Here is a 17,327-nt window from a genome sequence, read left to right as displayed (position 1 = left end):
TTAAAGCGAATGTAAATGGTATGCATGTGTAGTAGAGTGATTAGGTGAATGAAAATATAATTCTCTTGTTTTAAGTTTAATTTAGACATAAGATAATTTTCAGTAGAAATGTTCTTTAAATAGATTTGGAATAAGATATTATTAATAAGTTTTGTTGAAACAATTTGAGAGTAAAGCGTATTAATTAGCTTTTATTAAACTAGTGTATTTTTTTAACATTTATATAAAGATAAAATAGCTGTTTCTTTTAGTCGCTTTTTGTTAATAATTAAAATTTTCTAAAAATATCTTTAAGAATAAAATGATTTTTTTAGTATATTTCTTTTATAAATTATTGTAATCGAAGTGGTCATTCCTCTATACCTTTTTGATAAATAATTGAGAACTATTGAAGATTTTTGTCTATAAGATATACCTTTTTATAACATTCTTTTAAAAAGTAATTTAAAATTTTTTTATATATTTTTTATAAAAAATAAAATAAAAATATACTTAATTCATTTTCAGTGATCCACTTAAATTATCTACTCATGTATTTTCTCATTCTTTTATCCTAAATGCTTTAACCATCATATGTATTTAACGTTATATTTCTTATTAATTAATTGACCATACTCATCTATTAATTAGTAAAATGTCATAATGCCCTCCACTAATAAGCTTAAAGAGATATGTCGGACAATTTGTCGTACCTTCCTTATAAGTAATTTGGCCTAGTACCCGTTCTTGATTTGAGGACTAGTCTTATTGTTTGTAATCACACAAGATTTTCTATGCTACCTTATATCCTTTCAGGCATGATGTTTTTAGTCCCCAGTGACCTGCCAAAGTTAATGCCATAGGGAAGCATCTTACATGTCCTGCTGGTACGATCGGTCCCCTTGTATTCAAGCCTTCTTTTATTCTTATACGGGGATCCTATCCCCGATTGTTCCCCATCTCAAAACGTAAAGCCAATTCATCGAATAGCAACCTTCAAAGAAGCAGATGGTTTGTCTGTCAAGGAACTCATAACAATACCATATACTTACAGTACACCTCCAGAAAAAGAAACAGATGAAATTACAGTGGATTTGATTTGACATACTTCACTCAATACAGGGTACAGGGTGGTGGTAGCGGTGGTGACCAAAGTGTAGACGCTGACTGGAGAGAATGAAACATGGGTGGGTTTGTATTCCTTCATATTCCGTCAAAATTCCAACATAACTTGAACACCCTACTGAAATTTTTGAACAAACCCTTAATTTTCTGACAAGCTTTATGCCTGTTTGTTGGCTTTGTATTTGACTTTAGGCCTACTCCTATAGAAAGCTTGAATACAAGGGGACAATCTTGGGACAATCTTTGCAACACTCTGAGCTGATTCATAAAACAGTTATGCAAAACTACATGTGGACTTTTTTTTTTTTTTTTTTTTGATAGGTAAAACTACATGTGGACTCTGCAACAAGAATATTTAACTAAGACCTAATCTAATGAACCATTGATCTTAATCTTGGGAACTAATAACAGAATGAGGCTAACAAGTGTATAAAATGTTATAATAGAGTATAAAAACTAATAGAAAGAATTACAACATTGAAAATTAAACCTTGTCCTCAGAACTGAGTAAGTTGCTCAAGTTTACGAGCCTGAAAAAACTTGCAACGACCTTTACCACTTGATTCAATTTCTTCGCTCTTCCTCTTGCTTTCAATGAAACCAACACTGCTCAATTTTAACTGCCGCTTACCATTCCTATTAGTGGAACCGTCTTCATCAACTTTATCAGCCTCCCTAATAAAAAACCAGAGCATTGAAGGTATTTGAATTTTGCACATAAAATATTTATATGCATAGATAATAAATATACATGTCATTAATTTGGAAAGGTTTTAGACTTCTAGTGAAATGGATGTTATCTGTAGTTTTTGATTTGATAAATTTAGGGTTGATCAACAAAAGATTTACTGAAACAGAGATTTAAGCTCATATCATAGTTATTAGTTTTATACGTTGATTTTCCATTAATGCATTTTGGTCATCCATTCTTATATTGGGTACAGAAATCCGATAATCAACAGAGTTAAATATAGTCTAATGCAGATTGATAGTAAGATAATTTAGTATAGATTTGATTAATAGTCAATTCCTTATTAAATAGATGTAAAATTTAATAGCTTGTTTTTTAGCTCAACCCAATCCAACAAAATCTGATATTATAATCAGTCCACAAATCCACTCAACTCAACCAACCAACCTGAAAATATGTTTAGAAAAAAAAAGCTTGGGTTAGGTGACTTGGGTTGAACATCGAGTTGGATTGGTTTTTAGGTAAATGAGCTTCATGTTAAGGTTGCTTTGGTTGACCCAGTATGCCCAAGTTGCATCCTGGTACACAAGACAAAACTTATGTAGTTGTGATAGATGAGAAACAAGAAATCAAATTTCAAAGCCAATGGAAAGTGGAAGCAAAAGAATACTTGCAGTCTTCTATCACTATCCTATACATAAAATGAATAATCTAAAGAAAAAACAACTTAAGAATAACATTATTCTCTCATATGATTTATCTTCTCTCCATGTAAAAGAACACCCTAGCTCAATATAAAAAAGCTTCTTACCAAGAGATGACAGAAAATTAAGACAATTTACCCCAATATGGACTTTTCAGATGTGGTGGATCTGGCCTCATGCAATCAACTCCCACTTCTCAAAATTTTATTCTACACTCAATTGCAATGCTTTTGATGGTTATCCATGCATGACCTTAATTCTTAAGCTCTTTGGCTAGTTATTTTCTTCCACTGGTATTATTGGCTTGAACCCTAGAACATCTTGGAGATAATGGTGATTTCTTTAGGGGGCTTGATAAGAAAAGGACCAAAGTGCTGAGGGTTTGTGCTATCCTAGCTACTTTATGGGAGATCTGGACCAAGAGGAATACAAGGATTTTCAAGAAGAAATTTATCAGACTAGATACTATAGTTATGCTTTGCTGACTTGCTTTTTATCAAAGTGTTTGTGGATGTAGTTCCCTTGTCATGGTGTGATAAAGCACTAATACTTGTAATTAGTTAGGGCCTTCCTCTTTTTATTTCTTAAGTTTCCTTGCTGCTACCACCTGTACAGTTTGTTACCACAAACTCTCTTATAAATAAAATGTTGTCCAGACTCTGTTTTTGGAGCTGGTTCTTTCTTCATCTCTTCTCTCTAAAATTTCTGTTTTAAACCTAAACTCCATTTTGGTATCAGAGAAAGTGATATCCAACCATGTCGACCTTTCCTCCTACTCCTGCAAGCAATTCCAACACCACCACAAATAATAACCAAAACCCAGCTCCACAAATAACCCAAATGACCTTACCTTCACCTTCCCTTTCTCAATCCCTCTCTATCAAATTGGACGAGACAAATCTGCTGTTATGGAAGAGTCAACTTCTCAACGTGATTATAGCAAATGGGCTGGAAGATTTCATAGATCCATATCAGTCCAGTCCACCCAAATATCTCGATGCAGCTTGCCGACAAGTAAATCCTGAATTTGTGCAGTGGGACCGTCTGAATCAGTTGGTAATGAGTTGGATCTATTCATCTCTAACTCCAGGGATGGTTGGGCAGATCGTCGAATATTCTACTGCTCGTGACATTTGGGCATCACTGAATGATGAGTATGAATCACCCTCCATAGCCACGGTAATGAGTTTAAACTCTCAGCTACAGCGAATTAAGAAGATTGATATTCCTCTACCTGAGTATTTGTCTCGACTTAAATTTGTGTTTGATAAATTTGCTACTATTGGAGAACCTCTATCCTACAGAGATAAGCTCACTCGTATTCTAGAGGGATTACCTGAAGAGTATGACAATTTTGTCACTTCTATTCACAATAGATCTGATAGACCTTCTCTTCAAGAGGTTCACAGCTGACTCACACTTATGAGTATAGGCTTTCTCAGCGGTCTGTGGACCAGAACTTGAATTTTCCCCAAGCTAATGTCACTACCTATCTAGGAAACAAGAAAAACCAGAAAAATCATTACCAGCATTATCCCAAACAACCACAAATGCCTAACTCCTTTCCATACATCAAACCACCCTATATAATCACTCTCTGCACCTCGCCCAAATAGCTTCCCAGGTTTATTGGGCAAACACCCCAATACCACTTCTTTTTTTCAGCCTCGTCAATCAGGTTACAGTAACTCCATACCTCAATGTCAAATTTGTGGCAAATCAGGTCATATTGCCCTTAATGGCTATCACAGGACAAACCTGACTTATCACCCACCAGTTTTCCCAAATGCAGCAGCCTTCAATCCAAATGGTCCTGGCCAAATGAGTTCTCCAATCTCAGCAATGCTCACTACTTCTGCTGCACCAACAGGTCTTTCCTCTCAATCATCTGACAATTCTTGGTATATGGATTCGGGGGCCACACACCATTTTACCCCTGAATTTGGGCACATGACTGATGCAATGCAGTACTCAAGTGGTGACCATGCTCTGGTAGGCAATGATAAGCAAATTGGTATATCTCATATTGGTCATGCTTTGTTACATAGTTCTGTGAAACCCATACATTTAAATCATGTGCTTCATACTCCTGAGATCTCTAAACAGCTTATTAGTGTCACTAGACTTTGTGCTGACAATAAAGCATTTGTTGAGTTTTACCCCACTTTCTTTCTTGTGAAGGACCAGCAAACGAAACAACTCCTCCTCCAGGGCCATCTTGAGCGTGGTCTTTACAAACTTGCTCAGCCTACCACTCTCACTTCCAGTTCCGTGTCTTCATCTCCCTCAACTCAATTCTTCCCAGCTCCTCCTGCTCAAGCCTTTCTGTCTCAACAAAATCAAGTTGTGTTGTGGCATAATCGTCTTGGCCATCCTGCTCCTAAAGTAGTTCATCAAGTTCTACAGTCCTGCAATTTGAAATTTTTGAATTCTGAACATTTTTGTTCTTCCTGTCAATTGGCCAAGAGCCATCGTTTACCCTTTGTACTTTCAGAATCTCGAGCAATGAAACCTTTTGATTTAGTATATTCTGATTTATGGGGACCATCTCCTATTACTTCTGTCACTGGTGTTAAATATTTTCTCTTGTTTATCGATAATCATACACGCTTCACTTGGTTTTACTTGTTAAATAATAAAAGTTATACCTTCTCCTACTTCCTTAAATTTAAACAACTCATTCAGACACAATTCAGCACAACCATTAAGAACTTGCAAACAGATTGAGGTGGGGAATTTCGACCCCTTAAACCGTTTCTTACCAAACTAGGTATCATCCATGTCCTATTACTCCTGAACAAAATGGGCGGGTCGAATGAAAGAATCGTGATGTTGAAAAAGGCCTATCCTTACTTGCTCATGTCTTTGTACCTTTATCCTTTTTGCCTTACGCCTTTCAATCTGCTGTTTATCTTATTAATAGGCTACCTACACCAGTTCTTTCCAACAAAACACCATTTGAGTTGCTCTATCACTCTCGCCCTTCCTATGACTCAATTCGTGTTTTTGGTTGTGCTTGTTCTCCCTTTCTCCAGCCCTATAATCAAAATAAGCTCCAGTTTCGCTCTACTGAATGTGTCTTCCTTGGGTTTAGCTCCCATCATAAGGGTTACCTTTGCCTTCAAAAGGACACCGGTCATGTTTACATCTCTTGCCATGTTGTGTTCAATGAGCTGTCTTTTCCTTTTCATTCTTCCTCTTCTCCTTCTTTCTCATCTCCAACTCACCGACCTCCTTCTCTTCCTTTTTCTCTACCTTCAGCTTCTTTTTCTCCTTCTCCTTCGCCTTCTCTTCCTCATAATCCTGTATCCTCCCTCTCTCCATCCTCTTCTTCTCTCCCCTCTTCCTCATAGGCCTCTTAGATCATGAAATCCATAGAGATATCACCAATTACTCCTATTGTTGACTTACAGGGCCCTGTCAATACACACCCAATGGTTACTCGCTCCAAGGCTAGAATTTATAAGCCTAAACTCCTACTTGCTGACTATGGTGCTTCATCTGAGTTGGATCTCTTTGAACCAACTACTTATCACCAGGCTGCAAGGCATGCTCATTGGCGACAGGCTATGGGCACTGAATTTTAGGCACTTTTGAACAATAATACCTGGACTTTGGTTCCCCCAACACTTGGACAAAAGGTTATTGGTTGTAAATGGGTTTTCAAGATTAAATTAAAACCTGATGGGTCAGTGGATGCTACAAAGCTCGCCTTGTGGCTAAAGGCTTTCATCAAACTCATGGGTTGGATTATTTTGAAACATTTAGCCCCATTGTTAAGCCCACGACTATTCGGATTGTGCTCAGCTTGGCTCTTACCTTCTATTGGTCTTTAAAGCATTTGGATGTTCACAATGCTTTCTTAAATGGTGACTTGGCTGAAGATGTTTCTATGAAGCAACCTATCGGTTTTATTTCCTCTACCGCTCCAACTCATGTTTGTAAGCTCAACAAGTCACTCTATGGTCTAAAACAGAGTCCTCGTGCTTGGTACAACAAGCTTAGCAATTGCTTACCTCAATGGGGATTCTCTAGCTCCAAATCTGACACCTCTCTGTTTGTTCTTTATTTTGGCTCCTCCATTACTATTCTCTTGATCTATGTCGATGACATCATTGTCACGGGTAGCGATTCTTAGTTTCTGGGTTCCCTTATTTGCCGGCTTAATCAACACTTTCCCTTGAAGGATTTAGGTGCTTTATCTTATTTTTTGAGAATCCAAGTGACTTCTACTGCTTCTACGCTTCATTTATCTCAACAGAAGTATATTTCTGACCTCCTTCATCATGCCTCCATGTTCAATTGTAAGCCTATCTCCACTCCATCTTCAAAGCAACGTGTTGTTTCACGGGAGTGCAGAGTCAGAATATCGCAGTCTTGCTAATGCAACTGCTGAGTTAATTTGGATCGAAGCACTTCTTACTGAACTTCATCTTTCCCTTCCTTTGTCCCCTGATTTGCTCTGTGATAATCTCAGTGCCACTCAGCTCGCTGCTAATCCTATTCTCCATGCTCGGACCAAACACATTGAAATTGATTTTCATTTTATTCGAGAGCGTGTTGTCAACAAGTCTCTTCAAGTTCATTTCACTCCATCAAAGGAACAACTGGCTGACATATTTACCAAGCCCCTTCTACACAACGCTTCCAAAGTCTCAGGACCAAGCTGACAGCCCTTCCCAGCCCGATCAGCTTGTGGGGGGATGATAAAGCACTAATACGTGTAATTAGTTAGGGCCTTCCTTTTTTTATTTCTTCAGTTTCCTTGCTACTGCCACCTGTACAGTTTGTTACCTCAAACTCTCTTATAAATAAAGTGTTGTCTAGACTCTGTTTTATGAGCTGGTTCTTTCTTCTTCATCTCTTCTCTCTGAAATTTCTGTTTTAAACCTAAACTCCATTTTGGTGGATATGCACCCAACTTGAGCAGGCGGTCCTAGACGTGAAGTTGTCATCATTGCATTGACCTCTACTTCCTTGGGATGACTGTTCAGATGCAGAGGGGGTGAGATTATGGTCATCACCAAACCAAGTGATGATGGAGAGGCCGCCTTTAGCCTTGATAGAGAGCTTGAACGAACCTTCAAGCTTGAAGGTTGAGATGTATGCTTATTAAGAGTGATTCTCTGGTTGTGATTTATTGGCTACCTTTTGGGAATCAGACACCTTGGCACTATGCTCATCTCACAAGGGAGATTATGGATATTTCCATAAATCTGGGGATGCCACATGGAAGTTGGTTTCCAAATACACAACCAACCCAGATGCAGATTTTTTTTGCTACAAGGGGCTTCATATTTCCCCTTGGAGAGGTTTGAGTGATTGTTTTGATGCATTTGAGAAAGTCTCTCTGCTTAAAAACACTTCTCATAGCCTATAGATCTAACACAAAGGAAAAGTAGTAATTTTCCATTATTACCCCTACCTCAAAACTGTGTCTGATTTCGGACATTATTGACAATAACAAGTAACAACACCAGACATCATAACTTCTAGTTCCAGCAACTAATGGATTTACCAGTTTTAAATTGCCATCAATTCATTCATGAGGCGTTTGCCAATATATCAGGAGTAATGATGGTGATTGCTAAAATCACAATTCTACATTTAGTACATGAAAGCATAGACTACCATACTAACAATTAAACCAAATCATGTGGAGACGGAACTTGACAAGTAAATGTAAATTGAGGACTCACCATAGTACTTCAACAATGTCTTTGGAGTAGGCAGTGCATGTACCCCAACTGAAACGAACCAGAGTTGGAAATCCAAATACCGAGTGTTTGTGATGTTGCAACCAGGACTTAGTTACAGGATCTAAAAACATGAAAACAAAACAAGTTTTCTTCTTATGATTTCGTAGGACATCCATTTTCAACTCAATAACTATTCCAAAGCTCCACATAAACCTAAGAGAAACTTTTCACCTCCAGGATATCCAGATCCAAAGTTCCTATGCATATTTTCAGCAGTTTCAACCAGCACCCAATCTCGTAGGGCTCGGTCTCTTGTCACCTGAACAATAAAAAAAAAAGATAACAATGAGAATATGAAGACCTTGACGGGGAAGTTTAAAAGGGAAGTTGATCACCTTTGCAACTATGCTTGCTCCACTTACAACTGGATAAAGACTATCAGCTTTCTTTGCAACAACAAATTTGACAGCAGGAAATCTTTCAGACAGTTTAATCCTATACTTCTCTGCATCTCCCACTGTGTCCACGTAAACCTGAAACCATGCAAATATTGAATGGTTCTAGCCTCGTGAAGAGTTGATCCACGTAAACTCAAAGAACTGTGAAAATTGCTCGGATCAGCCAAATGTGTGTCTTACTTTATGTGGTTACGAGGTTTTGCTAGGCTTTGGGATGTTAGGCTTGGTGAAATGCATATTACTTTATTACTTTGCATTAAGTTTTTAGTGGGTGAAAAAATAATATGGAATATCAATTTAGCAAGGGTATTGATCCCTGTTGGAAAATTTGCGAGTTGGAAATTAAGGCAGATTGTGTGGCAAATTATTGAATATTTTTCCAGCCCATATAAGCTATAATAATTGTATAATTGTACATAGAATCTCCTAGGATTTTTTCCTTTCTTAGCATTCTTCACTTATCTTATTTATCTTTGATAGCATGATCCTAGGCATTATTTCCTAGGCTATTTTTATACAATTATTTTGAATATATTCATATGTAATCCTACACAAAAAAGGTAGCAGAAATCATTTCACAAAAGGGTTCTAGATCTGAATGAGAACATGGTATCAAAGCTAGAATTTTCTTTGCCTAATCACTAGCATTCCAATGTCCCGTGCCTTGATTGCCAGGAATTTTTTTCAGATCATGTCCCATTAGTTTTTGACCCTCTATTAGAAACATTGCTTCAGATTAGGCCTTCATTGCCCCTATTTTTTTGACCTTCATATCCCTTCTTCCCCTCATAATGTCAAACACTTCAGAGGTTGATTCTTCAATATTGAGACAAACCACAATCCAATAATCAACACCACTTGCTGAATTCCAGAATATAGTAGGATCCTTCAAACTCAATAGGGGAAATTATTTAGAGTGGTCACAATTGGTAAAGACTTATATTAAGGGCAAAGGAAAGTTAAGCCATCCCATTGGACCTGTTGTGAGTAAGGATGATCCAAGGTTTGCCGTGTGGGATGAAGAAGACTCTCAAATCATGTCATGGCTTTGGAACTCTATACAACCAGAGATAAGCCATACATGCATGTTTCTCTCAACGGCCAAGGAAATTTGGGAGTCTGTGTGTCATACCTATTCTAAGGTAAGGGATGCAGCCCAAACATATGAACTAAAGACAAGGATTCACAACACCAAACAAGGTATTCTTTCCGTAACTGAGGTAATTTCTTCACTAGACCAACATAGATAAGAAATTAAGCAAACTTGAGGTAATTAGCTCCATTCAATTTCACAATTGTGGTTTTCAGGGAAAGAATTTTAGCTTGAACAGTCTCAACTCAACACATGTCGCTAGTTGTGTTGGACTTGCTAAGTACATTTGTAAGTATTATAACATAAATGCAGAACAACTTTACAGATAAGCGAGAACAAACCACACCTCAAGAACAATGTCAAGAGTCAAGTTAAAAAGCATGCGCCACACAGCATAAGAACAAAATTTTCAAAAAATTAACCAACATCTAAAAAAGCAAAAATTGCTGTCAGAAGTAACTGAAAGCTAGAAAAAGAGATTTACAAAACAATGAATGAAAAAACAGTAACAAACAACCTCAGTTTGGTGAGGACTCTTGAAAGAGAGTAGAAGTAAAGGAAGAGGGATAGAAAAAGAGAGGAGAGAAGTAAAAGTACAATGTGTACCCCTAAAAGAGGGTGAAAAGAAGTGAGAATATAATCAGTGTACTTGAAGGACCTCTCATCCTTTGAGAAACATGCCCATGTGGTTCTGACCAACGTTTCCTCGTGAGTTCTGCAGCTCTAGGAGAGAATTCAATAATGAATTAAAAGATTAAGTCAAGAGAGTCCCAACACCATTCCAGCTTATCCGACGAAGTGACTCTAGTCTGAAACCAACTGGATCAACGGGCACATGCAGAACTACCTATGGTTGTGCAGTACAAAATTTAGTCGTAGGGCATCTCAGAGATTCCTTCCCTCCTTCCTTTTCTTGCTTTATATTTTTATTCTCTTTTATTAAAATGAATTTTTTTTATCCAAAAAAAAAAAAAAAGCAAGTATAGCATGAAAATTGGGTTGCTCAACCATATCACAACCACACATATGCTATGTTGATAGGCATATTCTTGATAAGTCATTGCCAAATAATCCAACTTAAAGAGCAAAGACACATATATCCCTTTTGCTATCTTGAGAAGCAAAAGAAAATGTAACCCAGTTACTATTTTGAGAAATCATATTTTCATTCAGTTAGCACTCTCTAAATTTTACAGCTAATCCACTGCAGATTTTAATTCTACGGAGTGAGCTTTTCTCTACATATAATTTTGAAATTGTAGTTGATTAATTACTTCTAGTTGATGTAAGCACAACTTCTTTATAAGATTGCGTCCAACTGCAAAACCCTAAGGAATATAGTCAAAATCTGATAGCTTTATTGCTACATCCCATTTGTTCACCCTATGCTCAATACTTGGAATGTTTAACTATTTAGAATCACACCTGAACTTTGGAAACACGTTTTTTTTTATAGCCTAAACTCTAGAAACATATTTGAGAGGAATAATCTCATACAAGTTAAAAATGTTACCTCAGTTAAAAGAACTCCCATGTTTAGGACCCTAGTGATGAGGCCAATTGCAGAGTCATGAGATATTTCATTTAGATTTATCTTGTTTCTGCCAACAAAAGAAAAAAATAATCATGTTACAAAGCTGCAATCTAGCACAAGGTTACAAGTTATTATACTTTACTAACTTCTTTAGCATTTTAGCTGAGAGCTCCCATGGATCTATGACATCAACAGCCCATCCAATGGATTCATCAGCCTTTAAATTTTCAAACAATTCCTCCCTCTTCTCTTCTTTTAGAGTCTTTGAATCTGAAAATGGAAAAAGAAAAAAAAAAGATTAAGTGACTGGAGGTAAACAATCACTTTTATGGATATTAATTAGCAAGGTCAACCAGCTCATAATAACCATTATAAACAAAATCCACAGTATAGACCAACTAGTTCATACAGAGCAGGTATAATGGCCATTTTACTCTTTAATTTGGTGTTGATGAAGACATCTGAAAGACCAAAATAAGAACCAAGAAGACAAATTTCCCTTCTTCAACATTTTATCCAAAATCAAATATCAATTATAGCTCTAACTTTCATCCCTCTCATCCTTGAAGGGAAGGTTGTTAAAATCAAGGATTTTAAACCCATCAGCTCATTGGCTATAAATAAGATCATTGCAAAGATTCTTCCAAAAGGCATCATGAGGCCATAGCCCCTCTTAAGGTGACTTTGTTTAGGATAAGGAAATTCGTAATGACAAAGTTGTCTAAGAAGGATTGTTCTTAAGCTATATTTCAACAAAGCCCATGATAATGTCAATTGAGGATTCATGAACCGTACTAAACCAAGAAAAGAGCTAGGTTGCAAACAAGGTTGTTCGATGAGAAGACACTTGTTCTACTAGCTTTTACCATGTCAAGAGAATTTAGATAGATTAGCATCTTCCATTGGTTAAGACTAGCATTTAGCCCTTCAAATACTTGAGGCTTCTCTAAAGAAGCATCACGATTACTTAGGCGATTGTCACATCATATGGGCTAAAGATTAATTTCACATTAAAATTGCACAGACTTATGCTCATTATAATTGTCAGCAATTCCATGACAAGTTCATTGTATGGTTTTAGAATAAGTTTAATGCCAACTTGAGTTCACATGATCAACCACGAAGACCAATATTGTTTAAGATGGGTCAAGTTCAAGAGAAGTTCTAGTCAATCATCAAAATTGAAGGTAATATGAAAAGATGACTTGGTTTTAAACTAATATAAGATGGATTGCATACCCTAGAGAGCTATTTTCGAGACCTTATTGAGGGTTCGATATGCCTAGGTGTAGACCCTCCATTTTGTCCTAGTAGCACATGTTATTCTATGTGTTACGAAGCAATCAAGTTCCGAAGCACAAGGACTATGTATTGTAGTACTCAACAAGAGTTTGGTGTTGTTTTTCCTTAAGGGTTAAACGATTATAAAGTCATGGCAAAGCAATGCAATGTGTCTAGGATAAGGTTCCTAAATAAAAAAAGGGTATGGGCGTCTCATTAAAATGGATACGCAAATAAATGAAAAATGTCAAGGTTCGAGTTAGTTGAAGTTCCTTCCTACCTATTCACAACATGGTGACATGCAACCCATATCTTTCATAGACACCAAACACTCATTTTTTTACATCCTTTCTCTGTTGACCACCTTCAACTAATTACCTATATACCAACCTAAGTCATGCTATGAAGAGACTTTGCACCCTAATTGCTACTCCAACATCAATTCTCGATTTAAGGTCTTTCCAAGCAACCAGTGAATGATAGCAACAAGAATGGGATGTTATCTCAGCAAGATTAAACCTAGTGCTAAGGTGAATGAGTCAAATCAGGTTTATGAGGTATCGAGGTTCCCTTTATGCTAAGAGTAGAAAGAATGAAATGCTTCAACCTCCTCTTCCCTCACCTTAACTCCTGAATCTAGCCACTCATTGAGAGTGACAAGAGAGAGATTGTTTGGGGAAGTCTTGCAACCCTTGCGATATAAGCTCCCAAGGTTGCAAAGTCAATGAAAGCAAGGAGGTAGCAAAGTGGGTTGCAAAGCTAGGTTGCACAAATGCCTGGGTTGCAAACTTAATGAAGGAAGGAGGAATAGGGAATTGGTGCAAGCAAGGGATAGCAAAGTGGGTGACACAGGGCACTTTAGGGGGTGTCTTGGAGACTTCATGAAGGGGATGGCAAAGTTAATGAGGAATGGGGGGTTGCAAAGTTGGCTGCCCACTGACTTGCTTCTTCTTCCAACATGATTTTCATCTCATTTTCTAGCAAAACTTGCACAAACTCATCAATTTACCTAGAAACAATGTTGGTAATAAAATTAACTAAATGGAATGATTTATGGATTATGAGTGATGCAATTCATAATAAATAAGTATAATAAATCATGCATTTTTAATGCCAATCAATATCTATATCCATATAACTATCCAACACCATTTCTACATACTCATATCCATATCAATACTCAACACCATATTCATATAAATATCCAATACCCATATTTCTTTCCCAATTCATAATCAACTCAAGTCTTACATACAATACCATATATACAACAGCAAATATCCGATCCTTTTTTTTTCTGAATTCTTAATCCTTTGCTACATCCTTAATAGAATGTAGTCACTAACTTTGATCCTTACTCTCAACACTAATAGAGATGTCACCGCTGATAAGAAAATTCAATCCATCAACAACAAAGAAGAGGATTAGAGGGAGGAACAATCACACTAGCACACAGCCTACCACCTTTCAATTTTCAACCATCACCAAGGCACTAATAATCCTCTTCTTATTTGTCGTTGGTAGCTTAGATTTTTCTTATTAGTGGCAGCATCTCCAATGGTGATTGAAAGAAGGACTAAAGTGAGTGATTGTCATTCCCCTAATGAGTAGAGGATTAAAATTGAAAAAAATGGATTGGATATTTGGCATTTTATATATGGTATCACATATGGCTTCAGCAAAGGACTAAGAATTAGGAAAGATATATGTGGTACTGGATATTTTCACAAATGTGATATTGTATGGATATGGTATTGGATAGTTACATGGATATGGATACAAAAGTATGAATGTGATTATTTATGTGTATGAATATGCAAATTGGCCCTTGCTAGTAGCTTGTAGACATGTATGTAAAACCCAAGTGATCAAAGTAGCTTCACAAGTTTTGTAGAGAATGCCTTGGTAAAGTGTGTGTGTGTAGAATGCTCTCATTTGCAATGCATGGTTATGAGGAGTACTTGAGAGGTTTTAACAAATGAGAAGACCACAATGGATTTATGATAAGATCGTTTATTTAAGTCTTCATATCTTATTGGTGAAACTCAATACTTGAAATTCAACAGATCCTCTATTTTCTTCTTTTTGAGAAATAACTGAGATTCAATGACTTCAAAAGAATTTAACGAGGAGTCGTATGAGATGAAAATCTCATTTTCAGTTCCATGAATAGCTCATAATGTTGCATCTCTTCTAAGAATAAGTGAAAAAATAATAATAATAATAAAATAATAAAATAATAATAATAATAATAATAATTTCATAGAGATGGCATGTTGCCTGCTTGCAGCCATTTAGGGCTGGCGGAGAAAAGCAAGGGATCTTATGCAAAGAGAAGGGACCATGGTATTGAACCTGACACCAACCACTATGGATCCATGGTAGACCCTCTACATGAGACATTACTACAATTTAAATTATTTCCTACAAATGTAGTTGCAGATCCATCAACTTACTTCCAATGCCTCAAATGAGCACAATTTAGAAGCACAACAACTACAGCCACCTTATTTACTTATCAATAAAAAAACAACTATAGCCACCTTATTTAGCTTCTCACCTAAAACTTGCATTATTTTAAACAACTCCAACACCTTTGCGGTGATGAGGATGAATCTCTAAAATATACATCACGAGAGGGAATTAGAGTCGAATTAGTATTAGTTGGGATTAAATTAGGATTAGCTAGTTAAGTTATAATATAATTAGAATTTAAGTCATGATATGTTATTAGAGTTCTAGTAAGTTGGCAATCTTCATAATTAAAGTTTATGAATAACGAGAACATGGGAGAGAGTGAGAGAGAGGGTGAGAGAGAGAGTGAGAGAGCGTGCAATGGAGAAGAAGGAGAGAATAGCGAGACGACTTGAAAAAGAAGGAAGGAGCGTAGCTTCACGGTGGAGTCCAAGATGTTTGAGATCGTCCTCGATGAAAGAAGAGGGAAACCCCAGTTTCTCATCGTGAAGAAGAAGAGAGGGGTCTCGTCATGGGTCCGATTAGGGTCGGAAAGTCTAGGGCTTTTCATGGAGGGCCTAATCCACTGCATAAAGGACGAGAAAGAAGGGAAATGGGGAAAGGGATGGAAGGACAAGGGGAAATCGTATTCCCTAACACGTGTGTTTAACAGAGCGGGATGGTTTCTAAGGTTAGGGGTTGTTGATTTGGAAAGAAAGAGATTTTGTATCTTCATACCGAGAGGCAGGGGACAAAAGGGGATGGGTGACTATGGCGGAGAAAATCCATCAAATGGAAGGATCTATTAGCAGAAAAGCAAACATGCAGGAAGTAAGGGTCGCAGGAAAATCTGCCCTGGAGAGCTCGTATGCGGCAGTAGTCAAGAGAACAAGCTGGAAAGATTCAAACTCAATCAATGTGAAGGTTAAAAGGGAGGAAACTCTAGGAAATTTGCAGAAGTTGGAGCACTGTATTGTTGCGAGCTAGAAATCCAGAACAGAGGGAGAAGAGGACCTGGAGATATTGGGAAGATTATGGGCAAATTCTTGGGGCCTAAAAGGAAAATTAGGGCTGGCTAAATTGGAGAAGGGTAGGGTCTTGCTGGAATTTGAAGATCTGAAAGAAGCAAGACGCGTCGTATCCTTAGGGAGCAGAGTGTTGGGAGGGCTCCAATTAGGGCTGGAACAATGGAACCCTAGGACGGGTTCTTGGGCAGAGGAGGAGGTAGAAAATGAAGTCTGGGTCAAAATCTTTGGGCTTCCAATCTCGCTGTGGAGTCCGATGATTTTAAAAAGAGTAGGGGAAGAATGCGGGGGTTTTGTAGCAGTCGATGATCAGACAAAGACGATGGGGGAGATTCAATGGGCCAGGCTTTTGGTCAAAACGAGAGGAGACTTTAGGCCGAGTGTGCTGGAAATTGAAGTAGAGGGAGATGTCTATGTCCTGTCGCTATGGTGGGAGATCAAACCGGTGGTGAGGATGAAACACAGTGAAGCGTCTGGTTGAAAGAGTGACGAGGTTAGGGGTGATGTGATTTCACGCGCGGAGAAGCGCGTGGAGGAGCTGGTAAGTGCGAGGCTCAAGACGCTGAACCTACCAAATGATGTGAGGGGTGCGCAAGAGAATGGGTCGGACCGGGAATTGGGAAACCGGATTCATGGCCCGATGATCCGGGAATGGGCCCTCACAGATGGGCAAGCATCTGGGTTGTCCCCATTAGGCCCAATCGTGGGCCTTAAAGAGGCGAAGAGGGCTAATGGGCCTGCTGTGGCTAATGGATACTTGGGCTCAAAATCAAAAGAAGCAGCAAAGGAGGATGATGGATCAAAAGTAGGCCCATCGTCAAGGAGATGGACTACAAAAATGGGCTGCCAAAAGCTGAGTGGTTTTGAAGGTATGCAAAGGGCTGGCCCAGTCGCGCTTAATCCCTAAGCCCCAAGTAAGGACCCTCAAGAGAAGGCCGGCCTTTTGGACTACTTCATTTCCAGAAGTGGGCCCAATTCAGAGAAGGAGCCTCTTGTGGTCTGGGAATCAGAGGATCTCAGGAAGCAGCAAATGAATGCTTGCTTCTCAGTGACGGACCGAGCGCTTGAAGAGGAAGCTTTGAGGTATGATTCGTCTTTCCATTCTAGGGGAAAAAGGGTATTGGGGATATCTCATCTTCTTTCTCTTCATTCTGATTGGGCTCCAGAGGGGGAGTCTTTCAATCGTTCAGGGGGCATAGAGGAGGAATCATGGGGTGATAAAACAATATGGTTAACAGTGTATGAGGGGCCTACTGAGAATGATAATGGTTGCTAGGACTTGGG

The 17,327-nt window shown here is 38.0% G+C and overlaps 1 protein-coding gene across 5 annotated transcripts in view; it reads right to left on the bottom strand.

Moving 5' to 3' along the window:
* Nucleotides 1–1,458: 1,458 nt before the first annotated feature.
* Nucleotides 1,459–17,327, bottom strand: part of LOC117929190 (ribonuclease H2 subunit A-like) — a 36,206-nt gene continuing 20,337 nt past the window's right edge. For all 5 annotated transcript variants that reach the window (XM_034849442.1, XM_034849444.1, XM_034849445.1 and 2 more), the window contains exons 4-9: nt 11,430–11,553; nt 11,263–11,350; nt 8,594–8,731; nt 8,430–8,517; nt 8,199–8,319; nt 1,459–1,779 (exon numbers count right to left, since the gene is read on the bottom strand). In XM_034849442.1, the coding sequence (XP_034705333.1) occupies nt 1,602–1,779; nt 8,199–8,319; nt 8,430–8,517; nt 8,594–8,731; nt 11,263–11,350; nt 11,430–11,553 (737 nt within the window). In that variant the 3' untranslated portion in view covers nt 1,459–1,601. The remainder of the gene's footprint in view (nt 1,780–8,198; nt 8,320–8,429; nt 8,518–8,593; nt 8,732–11,262; nt 11,351–11,429; nt 11,554–17,327) is intronic.

The sequence above is a fragment of the Vitis riparia genome, chromosome 13, assembly GCF_004353265.1.
Source record: "Vitis riparia cultivar Riparia Gloire de Montpellier isolate 1030 chromosome 13, EGFV_Vit.rip_1.0, whole genome shotgun sequence".
NCBI lineage: Eukaryota > Viridiplantae > Streptophyta > Magnoliopsida > Vitales > Vitaceae > Vitis > Vitis riparia.
The sequence above is the reverse complement of the archived record's forward strand: the minus strand, read 5'-3'. Positions and strand labels throughout refer to the sequence as shown.